The 19,663-nt window shown below is 39.4% G+C and overlaps 1 protein-coding gene across 1 annotated transcript in view; it reads right to left on the bottom strand.

Annotated features, from left to right (window-relative positions):
• Positions 1 to 19,663, bottom strand: part of tgm1l1 (transglutaminase 1 like 1) — a 34,063-nt gene that overhangs the window by 3,282 nt on the left and 11,118 nt on the right. Inside the window, exons 4-11 of the mRNA XM_088348798.1 lie at positions 14,649 to 14,900; positions 11,176 to 11,294; positions 9,801 to 9,908; positions 9,480 to 9,657; positions 8,736 to 8,874; positions 6,856 to 7,048; positions 5,653 to 5,806; positions 1,757 to 2,041 (exon numbers count right to left, since the gene is read on the bottom strand). Of these exons, the coding sequence (XP_088204924.1) occupies positions 1,757 to 2,041; positions 5,653 to 5,806; positions 6,856 to 7,048; positions 8,736 to 8,874; positions 9,480 to 9,657; positions 9,801 to 9,908; positions 11,176 to 11,294; positions 14,649 to 14,900 (1,428 nt within the window). The remainder of the gene's footprint in view (positions 1 to 1,756; positions 2,042 to 5,652; positions 5,807 to 6,855; positions 7,049 to 8,735; positions 8,875 to 9,479; positions 9,658 to 9,800; positions 9,909 to 11,175; positions 11,295 to 14,648; positions 14,901 to 19,663) is intronic.

Genomic DNA, 19,663 nt, shown 5'->3' with positions numbered 1-19,663 from the left:
TTTAAATTGGAATGAGCTTAGGCATTTAAAACTACTTCGGCCTACTCCCTTTGGGATTGTGGTTATGTGTTGTATCAATCTTTTGTACAGATGATTAAATGCAAATATTTTGTTGCATACCTGTCAAGCTCAGCCTCTTTGCTCCTTTTTTAATGTTTGTATTTCCCCTTATAAAGCAATAATAGACCTTAAAAACACAACACAGCACCTATTTACTCACAGCTAGACGGACCAAGTTGAACAAAAATAAAGCTAATTCATGCAAACAAGTTTGTTTTAATTACCAAATAAAATGGAATAACAATTATTGTAGCATTTTATTTTTTCCCCACTTGCTGTTAATTTAGTGTTTTTCTATTATACACAGTGGATTTGAGATTAGAGCTGAAATGGACAAAACTAGATAGGTCTGACAAAAAAGCGAATTGTATGTTTCATTTTTCCCCCTTACATATTTTTTTATATTTTTATATTTTTTTCATTTGTGCCTGTTGTGAATGCCTAAAGTACAAACACCAACCTTCAAAACAACCCTGGCCTGGAGAGTAATGGTCTCTGCCAGGTTGTACTTGCTAAAGACACACCACAGGAAGAGCCCTGACAACCCAGGCTGTTAAGGTAAATGTGAACAGAACAATGAAAAGTAAAGTTTTCTTTTCAAGCATCTATGCTAATAAACTCCATCCTACTAATCAATGAAAACAATCACTGTTTTCTTTTTAAGAGCAAAAAATTTCATTGTGCACAGGTACGCCATGAACTAGCCTTGTCTTCTTTTGTAACAAAAGCTAGATTTGTCGTTTTTTATCTACACCTTACGTTAGGGTTTGTATGAAAAGCTAGCGTTAGATTTTACTACTGCAAAAACTCACGTTGTTTACTACTGTGACAAAAACTAGCACTCGTCTAAATTGAATCATTTATTGTCATTATCATCATTTTCTTTCATTTGTATTATTCTTGTACGGTTCAGAATATTTGGAAACATTAAAGGTCAATGGTTTCAAAAATACAATTAACCAACGTTTATTATTGTGGCTATCTGTCTGTCTGTCTGTCTGTCTGTCTGTCTGTCTGTCTGTCATTCTGTTAGATTGAAAGAAAGCTGCATCATTTCAGTTGACTTTTAGCATAAGGTGAAGTAGACACCTTACTGATCAACATTCAAACATTGGGCATAAATGGACAAACAAACAAACAAGCCTTACATTCACATCGAGTTGTTACTCAATGTACATTGTCTACACCAGGGGTCTCAAACTCTTCTTGGGGGCTGCGGCATATAGGGTTTGGTTGAGGTGGGGCTAAATCAGATTTTTTCCCAAAATAAAATATCCGATAAAAACAATTGACGATTGTAAAATCTCTTTTTTCCACCACACAATATATTTGTTAAAATAAACAGTATTTGCATTAGTCAGAAAATATAAAGGCCAGTAATTAAAAAAATACAGCAATTATTCAGCAAATATGTAAGTAATTAAGTACATTTTCTAAACATAAAGATTTAAAAAAATAAGGACACCATAATGAACCAATGAATCAGTAGAAATGGGCTGCAATTAGTTGAAAATTACATATCATATTAGATGGGAGCCTCAAACTATCAACCCGGGTAGCTCCAAATGGCCTGTTGTCCGCACGTTTGAGGCCTTTGGCCCTACACTGATGTCATCCATTTATGTAGTTGAAATCCAAATAAGGACAACCGGCAAGATGTTTGGCTTTGCAAGCGAAAAATATTGCGTAAACCAACCTTCATTGGGCAACAGCTCCACAGGCAGCTGGTCTTTTTTGATGGTGCCCTTTACTACACCAGTGTAGTACATGACAGCCACCTGGCTGTGCAGTGTTGTTCTGCGGGGCTCAGCGCTCAGGTTCTTCATCACAATACTCAGATGGGCATCGGACCCCATCCTGGGCCCTTCTCCCTCCATCCTAACTTCCACACTTACGTCTTCTGCCATTGGTGTGGAGTAAACATCTGGTTTGCTGCCAAAACGACTGGCTGTCTCCACAGCGATACGCTCTTCCTCGGAACCTGGAAAAAAGTAAACAGATTAATTGTGGTTTTTTTTTAATGAAGACACTGATCAAATTTGGTAAGTAAGGGTAACTCATTCATTTTGTCTGGCGTGTCATTGAAAAAAGTAATTCGTTTCTAGCAGGGTTGAGAGGGTTACTCTAAAAATGTAATCCATTAATGTTACTAGTGACCTAATGTACGTAATCTGTAACTTAATCCGAATACATTAATATTGCAGTAATATAACTTGATTACTTTTTATTACTTTTGGATTACTCCAATATAAAATATTCTCAAAAAGACAAAATGAACTTAAAATGAATAAAATTAATTAATTTTGGTCGATAGATGGATAAAAATATTTGTGTAAAATATCTACCAAAATTACTTAATTCTATTCATTGTATTAATTTTGTTAAATTGTATTGCCTAACTTGTTTGGGTGTTTGGGCATTTAGGTTGGCCATGGTCCAAAAATGTTGTGTGCATTTTTGCTTTTTTTTCCCTTTTTATTTTCTTTGTTAATGTATGTGTTGCTGTCGGTCACCCTTCTTGAGGGATATGACCAAGGTAGATAGATAGATAAATTTTTGTGTAAAATAAATGAGCAATGTAACATTGAAAAATAATTGGAGGACACCAAGGTCAGGTAGTTGCTTACATTTGCTTACATTTTAACCCTGTTGTAAAGTTTATTAGGCAAAAAGTAAAACGTCATCATTTACATGTCAGCGTCCCACTATTTGACGACCATGATTTTCAACACAACAAGTGTTCACTTTCTACTTTTCCAACAATCCCTGGAATGTTTTGTTTGAAGAAGGGATGCAACACCATCCATCCATTATTTGCACCGCTTATGCAGGGGTGCTAGAGCCCATCTTCGGGCAGTAGGCAGGGTACACCCTGAACTGGTTGCCAGCTAGTCACAGGGCACACACAGACAGACAACTCAGCAGCTCATTCACACTTCTGGCCAATTATCCTGACATGCATGTTTTTGGAATATGGGAGGAAACCAATGTGCCCGGAGGAAATCACGTTAACCCCCAGATTACTGACAACCACGAGTAGTGCTTTACTCTGAAAGTAACTATCTTGCTGGTTCGAGAGCGTTCTCCATTCGGGCACCGGTGCTGTGGAATGCTCTTCCCCCTGAGATCCGATCTGCAACCTCAGTGGAAATGTTTAAATCTAAACTTAAAACTCACTTCTACTCCATTGCATATGAATAATAACCTACTCTTCTTTCTACATGTATGCAAATCTATTCTACAAATGCAAGTGTATTTACCACAACACTTGTCGGCTGAAAAATAGTCTGTGCAACATAGTGTACTAATCTGTGGAGCCCTTAGGGACTTATTGTGATTAAGGGCTATACAAATAAAAATGACTTGACTTGACTTGAGTTGACTTACAAATTACCGCATATACTAACCAAAGACTAAACAAAGAAAATATGTACACAAAGCTGTTGTGCAATCTTGAGAGCATGGAAACCAACACAGCTGAGACACTCTATATTAATTTTGTCTTTGTCTTCAAACGACTAGAATAGTTCATTATTTATTATCTCCAAATCATTTCTTGGTAAAGTCCAAGACTCTGGGCAGTGTATTGGAAATATAGTTTTACAAGTAAATGGACTAAAATTCAGCACTCTCTTACCATAATTTCTGTACTCACGTTTGCCCCATTGATTTTGTTGATCTTGTGTAAGGGGCCGGTCACACAGACATTTGCGGCTGAATCACGGCCAGAAATTTCTGCCTGTGAGGCGGACGCTATTGGACGCTTTAAGATCGCCATACAGACGAGATACAGCAGTGCTTAACAGGCGGTCGGAAATTCGCGCGTGGTTGGCCGCGCGAAAAAGTTTTGAGCACGTGTTAAACCGCGTGCCACACACGTGGTCAACACGAGGTAATGACGCGGAACGACGTGCTCTGGCCGCGGCCAGGGCGTGGTTACACATGGGTAGGACGGGAAATTTCAGCGGGTAATCGTGTGTGGAGCATGGTAATAGCATGTTCTGCGCCTGTATCGCGGTGTTATTACATGAAATTAGCCTGTTACGCGTGTGACAGTCAAACGCCTTTCTCCGCGTATATACAGCTCGATTTGCCGAGCACACGTCAGTTGTGCTCGAGACGTCAAGGGGGTGAACATGGATCCCCGTCAGCGTAGTGACCTCGTCTTAATCCATTTTTATTTCTTGACATTTCTTTTCAAGATAATAAAATAAAAATGATGCCATAGCTTGAAATCTTGATATTCACGGGACTGTGTCTCGAGCGGTTATGATTTCTACAGCCCGGTGTTATCCGAGAAATGCATCCCTGCCGAGATTTGCATCCCCTCGCTACTACAACCACTTTTACCTCGTTTTATCTCACTTTTAGGGAATGTAATGGCGAACATATAACTAAAACCACTTCGTCTTGCATTTGTTGGGAATGTAATACAACTTAAACCATTCCGTCTTTGTTTTTGTTGTGAACGTAATCGAACGGTAAATCCTCCACCCTCTGCTGCGCTTCCAACAAAAGCGATCGTATTCTATATAAAATGCTTATTAAAACAATAAAGCGAGCTACTTATAACAAATGGGAGATCCTAGTCTATATAACGCGTTTATTTAAACAATAAAATGCGATCGTATTCTCCAAAATGCGTTTGTTAACGCAGAAGAAAAAGTCACTAACGTCAATGCATGCTTCCAACAAAAGCGATCGCAGCAGAATGCGCGTTCACGCGAGGGGGTTGGGGGGTGGGGGTGTTGCGTAGGAGTGGGATTTGGGCACAACACCGGCTCGGGAGCTTTTATACCCGTGGTCCACACGAGAAAATGACGCAGAAATGACGCGATGAGGAAGCGGAACAGTCGCCGGCGTCTGTTTTGTGGGCATACTACCGATGAACAGCGGGTTGGCCAATTTTGCGCATTTTCAATCGCGGGCAACCACGGGCAAAAAAAACCCGCAAAATTTTAGCCGTGATTGAGCCGCAAACGGCTGTGTGACCGGCCCCTAAACCATGCTCCCTCCCCACGCACTGCCTTCGAATCGCTACTGGTGACACACAACCAAATATGCAAATATAAACTCACGTGCTGATTTCAGTATTTTATTTTGTAGTCTGTACGGCTTAGACTTGAGGAAATACTTTAGGGAGGATATAAGGATACCAGTAGGGAATAGCTTTGCACGCTGTACTTGAGACGGCACCACAGTAACTATTCAGTTGGATTTTGTAGAAATATAAAAGCATGCCAGCCCTTATCAGTAGAAGTACTTGGTATTGTGATTCTGGCGGACCGAAGGTTAACTTTTCCCTCACGAGCGAAGCAGAAATCGTCAAAGATCCAAGTAATATTATAATTCATTGTCTAGTTTTTAAAAGTAGAGTAATGAACCATATAGTAATGACAGTTGGGTTAAGCTTTTTTTTTTTAAATAACTTGTTACGGAGAAAGGTAATTGCATTTAAGGAATGTATTCATTTGTACTGCGTTACACTCTTCACAGCCAATGACAAATATAGAAGTCAATGATTCACTTTAACTTGGCTGAAAGTGAATGAGTTGTTAATGACTCATTAGACAAATAGCACGAGGTTGATACCTTCCTGATGTTTGTAAAGATGAGTGATGTCAGCCCGCTCATCAGAACCAAGTGCTTTTGTACTAATACAGTGGCCAACAGCCTTCTTCTCACTATGGATCTGGGTGAATGTCCCATCTAGATTCCTTTGCCAGTAGATCTTGTCACTGTTGACCTAATAAGAGAGAAACATCCTAAGCATCAGACAACCGTGTTGAAGTTTCTTCTGAAGGTATTCCTAAACAGCATTTTTATTATTCATTTTATTACTATGCAAATATGTTGCAAAATATTAGTATCGAACTTGGTGGCAAAGAGGAGAGAAGAAGTGGTCGTTTCCTGAATACAGATTGGAAGGTTGTGTTTAAGTTGCTTCTTCTGGGATAGCTTTTGATTTTAATTACTAGTTTCTATCCTTTTTCATGGATATCATTTGCAATTTTTCTTTATAAAACAAAATTTGCTTGCCAGTTGGGATCCTACCATTAGGAACGGACCATACAAAAGACCAATGGAGTGAATATGTTTACTGTTGTAAAATATAAATGTTGCACTACACATTAACTGTGTTTGAGATGCATAGTTTATTCCCTATTAGAGGTAAGATCGAGCCTAAAAAATCCAGCCTGACCCGACCAGAGCCCGTGGCCATTAAAACCACCCAGAGCCCGACCAATTACAGTAACTTGACTTGAGGGACAGAGCCCGAAGCAAACCCAAATTTCTACATTTATTTGTAAGGACTTGGTAAGCAGAGGTGTGGTTTTGGCCAAGTCCCCCTTCTGCCGGGTGCCTGATTCTGACTGTCGCGCAGCTGAGTCTGTGCCCGCACAGTCGAGCATGGTGATGAGAGCGACACAAATAATAAGAAAAAAAGGACAATGACGGGTGGATAGTTTAAAATAAATTACGCTAACACAAATTATGCCCAATTTCTCACAACACTTTTGTCTTTCGGCCAGCTTCGGCTAATTAATCGGAAAAAAAATATGGCGACTGGCTTGCAAGTGTGCTGGTGTTACTCTGATGACAGAAAAGCTCAGGATGTTAAAGACAGGTCAACCTGTCTTATCTCGGAAAATAATTGGATCATACCGAGAAAATATATATACAGGTCATGCAAAAAATGTGTACTATTTCCTCACATTCTGCATGTTTAGGAATTAGGGAATACCTTTGAAAAGCAAAGCATCTCCATATAAAATTAAAGTCACTATCACTCACCTCAGCAAAGACAAAAGGTGTGTCATGTTTGAGGTAGACCTGGCCAGAGCGGATGGCTGTGACTGAGGCGGGACCACAACGGAAGGTACCTTGGCTGGTCTCCTGCGGGGTGGAGTCAACAGCTTGCCAGCCCCCATAACCATGTGGCAAGTCTGGCCTGGCCATCCAGCAATCATTCCATACATGGAAATTCCTACATATGCATTAACATAGAATTAATGAGTACACAAGGACTAAAGTACCTTATTTTCTGCTCTATAAGGTGCGCTGAATTATAAGGCCCACCACCAAAAATAGTTATTTGTCATATATTTTTCATACATAAGGCACCGGACAATAGGGCGCATCAAATTTAGACTACAGTAAGAGCTACCAAGTCTTTTTGTGTATGACCGTAGGGCTCTTTATACACTCTTGATATATAGGAATTTATGCGAAGACTGATCAGTCAATAGGAATCGCTGAGCAAAGTCGCAAAACATTGTATGCAATGGGAAACAAACACAAGTAGTAGCAGTGACAGTGATGACACCTTCCCACTAGACTACCAGTCATACAGATGACAAACGAGAAGGCATTATCCTGTATCTGAAAATCACACTATTTTTGACTCGGTGTCAGAAACAATGATTTCCATGGTGCATTTTGTTCAGCATTCTGATATTTTAAACAGTTTCTCCACTTCTTCACCTCTGCGATAATACTGCTGGGGTTTAATATGTAAAATATTTAAAAGAGCTTTAATAGTATTTTTTTGAAAGACTTTCTGCTGTCCCAATTCTCGTTGGTGAAGAAGTGGAGAGATTGTTAAACCAGAATGCACTATGCAAATAAGTGTTTCTGGCACTGTGAGTAAAAATACTATGATAATGAGATAGGCTCCATACCCTTATTACATGTTGCCATTGCCACTAGTGGGCTTGTAGTTGAGTGTAGGCGCTTTCTCTGCTACTACTCCAGTTCGATTCCCTTTGCATATAGTGCTTTGTGATATTGGTCAGCGGTGTCAATAATTTGATCAATCACTGCACAAACAAGGAAACCTCGCATGGAAATGCATACCTATAGTCTCTGTATGCTTTACCAGTCTTACTGACTGTATTCTGCGGTATATAAGGCGCACCTGGGTACAAGGCTCATATTTACATTTCTGGCCAAATTGTGATATGTAGGTGCGTCTTCTCGTCGTAGGACTGCATCCAAATGAAAAACTGCCTCCTACAAAGATGCATATATAAAATTACCTATTACCAGATTTCTGAGATCCGAAACATTTTGCTGGAATCTTAGACCACTAAGGATCCATCTCTGGACAGCTTTCTCCAATGCTGACAGTTCCTGACCCGTTTTTGAACCATAGCAAAGTTGTTGCCAGTCCATTCCTTAATGTTGTTGGCCCAGTTCTTTTTCTGGCTTCCTACCCCATTGGCATCTGCCCTAGAAAATGATCTTAGTCAGTCCTGGTGATGTTGTGACGTGATTATACCATGGCAGTTTTAGTCTGCGCACAGTTGACAACAGTTCTTTGTAGGGTCCAATGTGTCCTCTGATGGTGTTGCGCACTGTATTTGGTGATGGTATTATTTGTGGTGATACTTTGGGGGTTGTTGGTCATTACTTTTTGTTGATGCTAATAACCACCCCTTTCTGAGTTGATGCTTTGTCCAGTATTTTGACCAGATCTCAGAGTTTCTGTTCTTCTATTGCCAGTCCGGCAATATCATCTTACATACTAGTGCACTTTGAGCAGCTACAGTAATTAAAAAAGGCATGACAACTGTCTGCCTCAAGTTAAAGGAGACTTAAACAGCGTCTAAATATAAAGTTGAGATCTCAGCGAACTGGCTAGGTCACGCCACGTACCACATGACCAAACTTACCAGACAGAATCCCTATTGAGGTAGTCGATGGGCTCCATATCTTCATCAAAGTATACATCTGTTGTGAGGGATACATCTGTATCGTGAGCAGACTGGAAGTTGGTCACGCTGCGTGCTGGTATGCCGAGGCAACGGAGTACTGCCAACAAATATGAAAAAAGACGCACATGTTGTTTTATGAGGGACCAAAGTAGAAGTTATGGAAGGAATGTCAGTGTGAAGTATTTGGGGTGTAAATGAGTTATGGCTATCAGTGCTCAAGTCAGCTTGTTATCAACAGCCCACGCGTGGACGGGGAGGTTTACAGTCTGATGAATTAAACGAATCTGGCATAGAGAACACAGTGATTGTATACATATCTGAACTTGACTTGAAAGTAAGGTCAGGAAAATCATTCAAGTAAAAAATACACAAATGGAAAATGAATATATTCAAAGTACGGAGGCGATAAGAGGAGTAATGTTATGTGTGAGAGTTATTAAGTTATTGTACAGGGCAAATTTTCGGTAATAACAATGTTGGTTGCAGGAATGAGAACATTTGGAATGTACTTTATTTGTACTCTTTGTTGAAAATGCAAGTAGTTCCTTGTTTATGTGCAAAGGACACAAATACAGCAATGTCCAATAGATTTTGGCTTGTTTGCTTGCAGAGTTGCAAGCAAAGAGCCCTCCTGAGACCAATCCTGTCATCATACATGAAAAACTGCTTCACACTTCCCCTTCTATTTGTTCACACATTCACCTGATGTTGTGACTCCAGAAAAGACCCAACATTGCCCATAAGACACAGGCATTCCTTTGGAGGAGTGGTATTTTCTTAAGATCTCGACACTGCTGCTCCATGCAGCAGGAGAAACTCCATCAGAGTAATTTCCAGACCAATTTCCTAATATAACCCCATAATCATCTTGGGCATTTATCTGAAAAAGAATATTTATAATTCATACATGAAAAAGTTATATATGTTTGCACATTTTTCTGCTCAGCATAATAGTTGTGTATTTTAGGACAACACTCAAAATTTCTATTCCCATTTTCCGGGTACAAGAGTAAAATCACTTACCATGGCTGATAGGACCCTGACCACATTAACAGGATCTCCTCGACCAGATGGGGCCATGCCACTCTTCTCCAAAATGAATAGACATGCCTCCAATATTCCCTCATGAAACTGCAAAAGAAAAAAAATCCTCAAATAGTATTATTCTGCAAGTGATTTTTACATTTGAAATGAAAAGGGGAAAGACTAAACGAAAGGATTCATGCTTATCCATATACTGTAATGTAAATATTTGCTTTGTCTCACTGTATCAATTTGTTTAGTAGTTATACAGTCCCTACATTTGTTCTAAGTGGCGTTCTGATTTATTGTTGGGAGGTAGGCCTGGAGTCTTATTAAACCGTCTGCAGAATTTAATTTGTACAAAGAACCGGTGTGAACCATGGATCTGGGGAATCATTCACTGACTTATGTTTCCTTTTCGGCATAGCCCACCGTGTTTGCCCCTCTGGCACGTGAACGATTGTCAGATATCTTAAAAAGGCACTTGTGAAACCATTACAGGCTTGATGTGTACTCACAAGCCATGACAATGATATTTTATCAATGTTGTTTTATTGTAAAAACTTTAAAGTATCTTGCGACTCAGACAATGATTTGAACACACAGAGGGATAAAAAGTCTGTCCTCCTTCATGTCTTTACATAGGCAAAAGCAATTTATTGTAATAAAGCGATAAAAAAAAGAAATGGATTTTGCATGGTTTTATTGTCCATCCATCCATCTATCCATTATGAGTGCCGCTTATCCTCAGTTGGGTCACGGGGGTGATTTAGCCCATCCCAGCTATCTTCAGGCAGTGGGCAGGGGACACCCTAGACTGGTTGCTAGCCAGTCGCAGGGCACACAGAGACAGACAACTCCCTCGATCATACACACCTAGGGACAATTTGGGATGGCCAATTAACCTGACATGCATGTTATTTTTTGGAATGTGGGAAGAAACCAGAGTGCCCAGAGGAAACCCACGCAAGCACAGGGAGAACATGCAAACTACACACACACAAAAGTTTGATCTCATGACCTCAGAACAGTGCCGCAAACGAGCTAACCCCCGTGCTTCCGGTTTGTCTGTCCTTAAACTAAATTATGTTGTCTTCTTTGCCAATGTACTGTTTTTATTGTGATACATGATGATGTTTCAGGAACGCATAATGCTTAATTCCCCAAAATAAAACAATTGACAAAAACTAACAAGCAAACAAACAAACACGCAACAAACCCTACTTCAGGTAATGTTGAAGATAAATAATCTGAACCATAAAGCCCTTGTGATCTTAAGTGCCCTTAATAGCTGGATTGCTCAACTGTAATTTTTGCAAAATTGGATATAAAAGAAAAGTATTCAAGGGGTGAGCAGTATGTTGTGTTGACTTACCTGACCGAAATTCCACGTGCGAGCTCCGATTTGCTTCTCAGTTCCATAATAAATCCTTCCGATGTCATTCAAGACATACTCTTTCCTCTCCTCTTCATCATCCAGGAATACAGTGTCCTCTGAAAAAGACCACAATTTAAAATGTATATTGTATACACTTACACCTACTTCCATTTTTGTGATTGCCTAAGTGAAGTCACCTGCGGCAATCGTTTGGCGCGCTGGAGCGCACTTCCTGATTGGCTGACGTTCTCCACTTAAGCGGTCTGCGTCCAGAGATGGACGTTCGAGTGTACTCTTCATATCCCTGAGTTTTTCCTCCAGACTACAAGGTACCCACGACTTCTCTTGCCTGATTCATGCCCGCCTCCCGTTTTTGACCTGTTTCCGTTCCACGTTTTGCGACTTACTCTCCCGCCCCGGCCATCGACTTACCCGCTAAGCTACACCTTCCGTCTATCCGTCACGGAGCTGCCATTCCGCCCCAAGAGGCTGACGACCAACAAGCGCCGACGTCCCAAGCCAGCTCCTACCACTCTTGCAAATAAAAACTATTCTGAAACTAATGCTATTGGATCCGAGTGTCTGTTCTGGTTCATGACATCCATGATGATTTCAAATATGTATGATCAATTATTCTTTTAATATTTTTTTTTATTATTTGATAAATATTTCCACCACAACTTTTAATACTACTAATACAGTGTTTCTAAACCTTTTTGGAGTTGAAGCACATTCTTTTGGTTAAAACATCTTGAGGCACACCGTCCGTCAAAAATATTTAAAAGTAAATTCCTGGCACCAATTTCATTTTATTTAATGGTCAAATTATTATGTTTCTGAAATAGACAGTACTTGATTTTTCTGAATACTTCTGCTGTAATTTTAGATTTGACTCTATTTCTAACCCTTGTTTCCAGAGGTTAGTGTTATTTTTATCTTTTTCCTGAGAAAAATGGCAAAAATAAAATTGAGATGAGACAAAAAAAATACCTGCCAGTGGAAACAAAAAATTTTGGATTACATCCTAACCATTTCATTTTGGGGGGGAGTAAAATAAGAACATGTGTTAGACTCTTGTACACCACCTCCCCCCAAGGAGGTTGTTTTTTTTCTGGTTTCTTGTTTGAACACTTTGTTCATATTATAGTGTGCACTTATTTTGAAATGAAATGAAATGATCTGCATTTATATAGCGCTTTTCAAGTCAATGACTTCCCAAAGCGCTTTTCAGTGTGCTTCACATTTCCCAATAGCGGCCTTGTATTGCAGCCAAGTAAGACGCTAACCTGCTTATTGGAGGTACTAGGGGTTCAGTGTCTTACCCAAGGACACTTTGACATGTAACACAGACAAGCCTGGATTCGAACTGGGATCCCTTGATCCCAAGATGAGCGCTCTACCTCCTGAGCTACTGCCGCCTCCTGTTACTTTGTTCCTTGCATTTCTATTTCCGTTTTTGTCTTTTTTTCAGGTTTGGATTACTGTCATGTTCACCCCGTAAAACAGTGAAATGGATAATATCAGCATAGTTATGTAAAATAATTTTACCCTAATTCATTTTGTTATTTTTATTTTTAGAAAATAAATATTTTGTAAAATTTCTAGAATATATATATATATATATATATATATATATATATATATATATATATATATATATATATATATATATATATATATATATATATATATATATATATATATATATATATATTCTACCACCTAATGCTATGGATGAATGTTAGTTGCTTGGCTGATCACTGAAAAAAGATAAGATACTGATCAATGGCATGCTTTTTTGGAGAGATAATATTGGGCAATTTCCTGCGGCACACTAGAAAAGGTCTTACAGCACACTAGTGTTCCCCAGCACACTGGTTGAAAAACACTGTAATACTACTACAACTTTTACTTATTATTACACTTAATATTATTGGGTTGTATTGCAGTAGTAATAATAATTAGTCCAGATTGACATTGAGCTAAAGATTCACGGTATTTTCTGCTTCCTCCCTTCCCGTGAAAGAGGCCCCTCGTGAGAAAGCCCCAGCTGGTCTATTCACCTCCTCACTGACTCCACCCGTTAGGAATGTGAATTCTTTTTACTAAAAACTGCAGAATTTCAATGGGGAAACTGTTCACAAACTGGGCCCCCCGGTTCTCGGGCAGATGTGGATGTTTCTCCAGGACCTGTGGCCCCTAATAATTTATTTATTTTAAGATTTCAACTGGTATTGTTGCTAATCTGGGCGGGAAACATAACAAGTCAAAGATAGAGCACCAAACACCATAAAATTAAGATGTTTATGGCGAAAAGTGGAAGGAAGAGGGTTCCAGTCATGAGGGACAACTAAGAGAAAGAAGGGAAGTTGTGTGATTGGGGAAGGAGGGTGTGATGGGGAGGGAAAGGAGGCTGAGCGGTGGAGTGAAACAAGAGTCTCTAAATCTAGCAAAGAAAACTTAATTTTACGATCTTAACCTCTAGTCTGAGTCTGAGGTAAAAAATGGCAATCATTATGTTTGGGTCAGGCTGGGCTTCTCTTTCGCTGACTTTTAAAAATATTCAGTACTATATATATATATATATATATATATATATATATATATATATATATATATATATATATATATATATATATATATATATATATATATATATATATATATATATATATATATATATATATATATATATATTGTGTTTGTTGTTTTGTATCTGTGTCCACCCAAGAAAGAAGTTTAGAAATGACCACCAGCTTTCCACAGGTTATCAGGTAAAAAAAGCTGACACAGCACCTTTGCTTTTGTTGAGATAGCATTTTTTTCTCTCAAAGACATTCCATTCTTCCAGGCCAGAATGACATTGACTTTGACATCAAAATGATCTTTTACTGGTAGTCAGGTAAGTTACCGCAGATGTGAAAACTGCCCAAAAACTGACTTAGCAAATGCTACCAGCTGTGGTCTAGTGGTAAAGTGTTGACGCTTTCACTGTCACGATTTGGGTTTGGTTCCTGTTGCAAACCACGATACTAATTGTTGCACTATTATATACTGTAAGTGCATGAAGAGCCCAACGCTTATACACAAATAAACCTGTGCCTCATTGTCCAATGTGCCTTATGTATGAAAAATATATAACAAAGTAGTATTGTTTTTTTTCTTTTGCCATATAGTGCAGAAAATTCTGTAATGTGTAATGCATTGATTAAAGAAACAAAAAACAACCTGAAGAGCCGTTTTAGTGAGTCAAGCCAAAAGAGACTGTTTTCTAAAAGGAGCTGGAATTCCTATCAGTATGCAAGATGGTCAGGTCAACAGATGTGGACGAGTGAGGCTAATTTAGGAAACGGGAAATCCAGCTCAGCAAGGAAAAGAAGAGGTTGTCTTCTGCATGGCGTTGTGTTAAACATAATAAACACAATTGTTGTCCACTTCCTCCAAGTTTTTCTTTACATCCCCCTTCTTACCTGAGCACCAGGGGTTGAAGATCATGATGATGTTCTTGTTGGAGGTGTAAACATTTGGAGTTTCATTGTTCAGGGCACTAGTTGTAACAGTCAAACCATAAAGGCCGATCACGGCGTCAGCTGTAGAGTTGATGGACAATTTCACCCTGTTGTCATTCTGTTCTTCAATTTTTGCACCCCACTGTTTATTTTCCAAGGTATCAACCAGTGGTATAATGACATGGGTCCTTTTTGCCACCAGTGGGAGTGGACCTACAATAAAAAAAAAAAGCAAAAAAATACGTTTTGAACATGTTCGGCCATGCATTTATGTATATTTTCAGGACCGACCGAATTACTTCCAGCAATGCCCTTTTTCTCAATTTAGTTCAGAAAGACTGAAATAGTTCCCACTATGGCTTTTCCTTCATTCAATTCAGTGTACAACAACATTTTGTTATTCACAGTGCTTGTGGACAATTGGTTACATCTCACCACTTGAACCGCTGTGATCTGGGTTCAATTCCTGTTGCATCCAATGCTGAGGAAATCAGGTCAGTGATATCTATTGACTTATCAGTCATTGCTAAATATGGTGTTATACTATCGTCGAACCTCAGTAAAATGCCAGCCAAAATTTTGAGTTTTTTTGGGGTGAAGCATGTTTACACAAATAAATATGGTATAAGAAAAAACATATGTTAGGCCAAGCAGAACGGCCTAGAGTTTCGAGTTTTCGTTTATTGAAACGCGTGTCGAAGAAACAATTGGTTCAATCAAGATGTTAGCTCAGAAAGTAGATATGTAGCGATGTTGTTGGTATTTGTCTTTAAACCTTTACTACAAAACCCCCCTTTTCCATGGTATCATTATAACACAACTTCTGACAATTAACATTCTAAATCTTTATTTCCTAAAATGAGATGACAGAAGAAGTCCAAATAATGAAGTGGCAAAAGCAATGAGCGAAAAGTAAACTTGAGTGTAGGGGTCACCAGTGTGGTGCCCACCAATCTCCTGAGAACACCTGAGTAGCTTGCTGACCAGTTTTAAAAATAGCTCACCACTGATGGGTCATTGTGATTAACTAGAAAATTGGATTTTTAGCTAGCATGTGAAATCATTGACATGATGAGCGGCCTTTCCACTACGAAACGTCCAATAAAGGCGTTTATTCCACTGTTATTAATGTTTTACACAAACTAAATAAGATCTTAAATATCGATAAAGAATTAATAATCAATCTGTAATAAAGAAAGAAATCAATACAGCAAATAATAAATACTCAACAAAATAAATATGTGAGAGGAAAGATCAAATGAATAAACTTGGCTCAAAGGCAGAATTTCACCCGTTATTTGCAAGGTCTATCCACTATCCTTTCAGCTTCAGTTCAATAGCGGTACTGATCTCCCCCCGGTCCCTGCTAGCCGCTTGTTCCTGTTTCAATTTAAGTAAAATATTTGGCGATTAGATATCAAAAAATGATTAATCAAATCGGCTTAACCGTGAAGTAGCTAGCCAATCGTATCTGGGGCAGACATACATTCACATCTCAAATCATTAGCATGTGAATATTGTGCCCTGCATAACTGAGCAAGGAAGTAGTATCCATATCAAACCTAGGCAGGCTGCACTAATATTAATTTGATAAAAGGCAGGGGCCACGAACTACTGTCTTGCGGGCTGCAAATGGCCTGAGGGCTGAGAATTTGAGACCCCTGTCCAAAATCTTTTTAAAATAAAAAAATACATATGTAAATTACCCAGTTCCCTTACACAATGCTGTTTTAGTTGATAACTAAGCCTATTTTAACATGCTAATTACATAGAAACAACATTGTAAAAACATGATAATTTTTTTTAGAAATGCATATCAAACTGGTATCCCTTGGCACTAATCAGTAACAAAAGAAATAGCTCTCAGTTTCAAGATATATGGTGACCCCCTCCATTAAGGATAAACACGCACAATTTTTGCCCGAGAAATTCAAGCTGACACGCAATTTAAAAAGAACTATGAACAATAATGCTCCTGCTCTGGACGTTATGGATTACAAGAAAGCAAAGATAACTTTGATAGCACACGAACAAAGGAATTTTTCAACTTCCTTTGGATCATTATAGGCATTAAAATAAATACCACTCGAGTTAGATATGACTTAGTAGACACTTTAAGCTATTTGCTCCATGATAGTCTGCTGGATAGAATATATCAAGAATCCATTGTTGTCCGTTAGATTGTCGACTAGTTCCGTCACCTCCATCTCTTGGTGCAGAATAGAAAAATCAATTTGGTTTTGTTGCCCCCCCTGCCATGACATGGGTTTGAATCTGGTTGAATACACTGCATTGCGATTCGGGCCAGCAATGATAATTGATTGTTTAGTCATGTTGTAACACAAACCTATAGAACTGTACGCATTTCCAATTTTATCCACCATATTCTGCGCTATAAGAGGCGTACCTAAATGTATAGTACCTTTTTAATTAACCGGATATCGGGTTGGCAATAACATATAAGACAGATTAATTTCTTATCAGCTGAGGCATTGAAAGTTGCGCAAATGACGATTTGTTCTCAATGACACAATCGTGACGGGTGTTAACTTCCTCATTTTTCTGTCGCGATGCAATGGACATTACTTCAGAGCGTGTGGTAGATCACTGGAGTATACAGAGTGAAAATACCAAAGGAAGGTGTCTGCTATCCTTAGTTCTGGAAACATTTAAGGCATTGGATGGAATCCAGAATATGCGAGGTCTTTAGTCAATGGGGTATTGAATTATTCAATGGGAAAACACGTTTTGTGCAGGATTATCTTTATAAATTAAAAAAATAAGTGATCTCATCTCTACCCATTTGTTTGCTCCATTGCACGGCATAGAGGAGAGGTGAAAAATATCCTTTCTTATCCACTGACATCATAGCTCCAGGGGCTCGTATGAGCAAAAGCCGTTTCATCCAACATTGGTGAACTCCGACCTCACCAATGTTCTTCTTTGTGAACGGAAACGTTAGCCATGGCCAATGTGGTGGCCTTGGGCACAGAGTAACCCTCAAAGAGAGCCACAGAGATAATCTAAAAATAGGTTAACACCGATGAGACTTAACTATTGGCTTTCAATTTTGTAGAACTTTGAAAGGTTGTAACTCTCCGAATGGCAGTCTTCCCAAAACAGAGACAAGTTTAATCTGCAATCAAAATTTGATGACATGCCTCTTATTTAAGGCGAACCTATTCACAAATATATATACAACAGTTGCCCATGAATGAGAACCACACGGATTATGTTGTATTTGCACCTTGATGCCGAGCCTACAGCGGGAGAAGGACAACATTTTTTGATATATCGTATAATATGGTTAGTACTCTGTGTTGTGGTCACAGTAACCTTGGTTTGACTTTAGGTCATGGCAAATTTAGCTGTGATTTCCCCAGTTTGTTTTGCTATCTTTTATGATCTTGAATAGATCTCATCTCATCTCATTAGCCGTACCACTTATCCTCATTAGGGTCGCGGGGGGCAGCCATCTCCGGGCACTGGGCAGGGGACACCGTGAACCGGTTGCCAGCCAATCGCAGGGCACACGGGGACAGACAACTCACTCGCTCATTCACACCTAGGGACAATTTGGACTGGCCAATTCACCTGAAATGCATGTTTTTGGAATGTGGGAGGAAACCGGAGTGCCCGGAGGAAACCCACGCAAGCACGGGGAGAACATGAAAACTCCGCACAGGAAGTCTGGAGCTGGATTTGAACCCACACAGAAGGTTCCCATGACATGAACTGTGTCGCACAAGCGCTAACCACTGCGCCGCCGTGCTGCCATCTTGAATAGATAATTGAACCAATTTACTGTGTTTCACAAAACTATTGGATAATGTGAGTGACTGCGGATCACGAGATAATTGGCTCAACTCTCCTAGCTAGCTTGAAATATTATTAGTGGCAATACTATCCGAGCTGCTGCCTCCAAATGTTCACACAAGGTTGCTGGGTTTCCCTGACTACTCGAATGCTGCAAAGTTAATTAAGGTTTTTATACTCTCTTGGGACCTTCTTTTCAGCAAAATTGACCTGCAGCTTCGTTTAACATCAGACCCTCCCGATAACAGTTTTTTTAAAAGCAGAAACACGTGTAATCTTGATACTGTGTTCTCAAAACCTAATTGCCACTGAATTATAGTGCTATGACTGCCGATTAGAGAATTCTAGGTTTCACTCCTGGCCAGCTTTAAATCATTTTGGTAATATGAATATTAATTTCCATGCTCTGTCCCAAAAACAGCATTACCACTGAACTGTTATCCAAATGTGATGTATTGCTGCTTATTTATGTCACGTCTAGCGCGGTTGCCGTGGCGCCCAGTTGGTCCCAGCCGGGTGGCGCCGGATTCTGGCGCGGTTGCCTCGGCGCCCAGTTGGCCCTGCCCGTGAACACCGGCTGAGACGCATTTGACTGATTGCTTCCTAGAGTACTTAAACGCGTTCCCTTGAACTGTGCTTTGCTGGAGCGTTTGTTATATTTGTTAAACTTCTGTGAAACGTCTGTGAGACTTATGTGAGACTTATGTGAGACTTATGTTGAATCCTGTTAAATGCCTAGTTCTGTGAATCTGCCCGTATTTGATCCAGATTTGTTTTTGGTCTGATCCGTTTGTTTTTGGACATTCTTTTCTTTTGTGTGGAATTCTATTCCACTCCTGCGACTATCGATTCCCGAATCGATTGTACGCCCTCCTCCTCTTCCCCCAATAAATTGTGAGTACGTCTACGCGAATGGGTCATTATTTCCTGTTTCCCCCTCCGTTACGTAACAATTTAAAGTGAACCCAAGGACAAATATATGTCCAGCACATATACTTTGCTCAAGTTTAACAATATTCCATTAATAAACAGCACATTAATGATGTCCTATCTTCACCTACAAGTTAATAGCCGCAAACTAGAAAGAAATGTTTAAATTTTCAGTGTGTTGTGCAGGCCTAGTGGCACAATGAGTAACAAGTCTCACTACTGATCAGAAA

Source organism: Urocampus carinirostris, chromosome 1, assembly GCF_059441175.1.
Source record: "Urocampus carinirostris isolate Australia breed hairy pipefish chromosome 1, RoL_Ucar_1.0, whole genome shotgun sequence".
Lineage (NCBI taxonomy): Eukaryota > Metazoa > Chordata > Actinopteri > Syngnathiformes > Syngnathidae > Urocampus > Urocampus carinirostris.
This window is presented reverse-complemented; position numbering and strand designations above follow the sequence as displayed.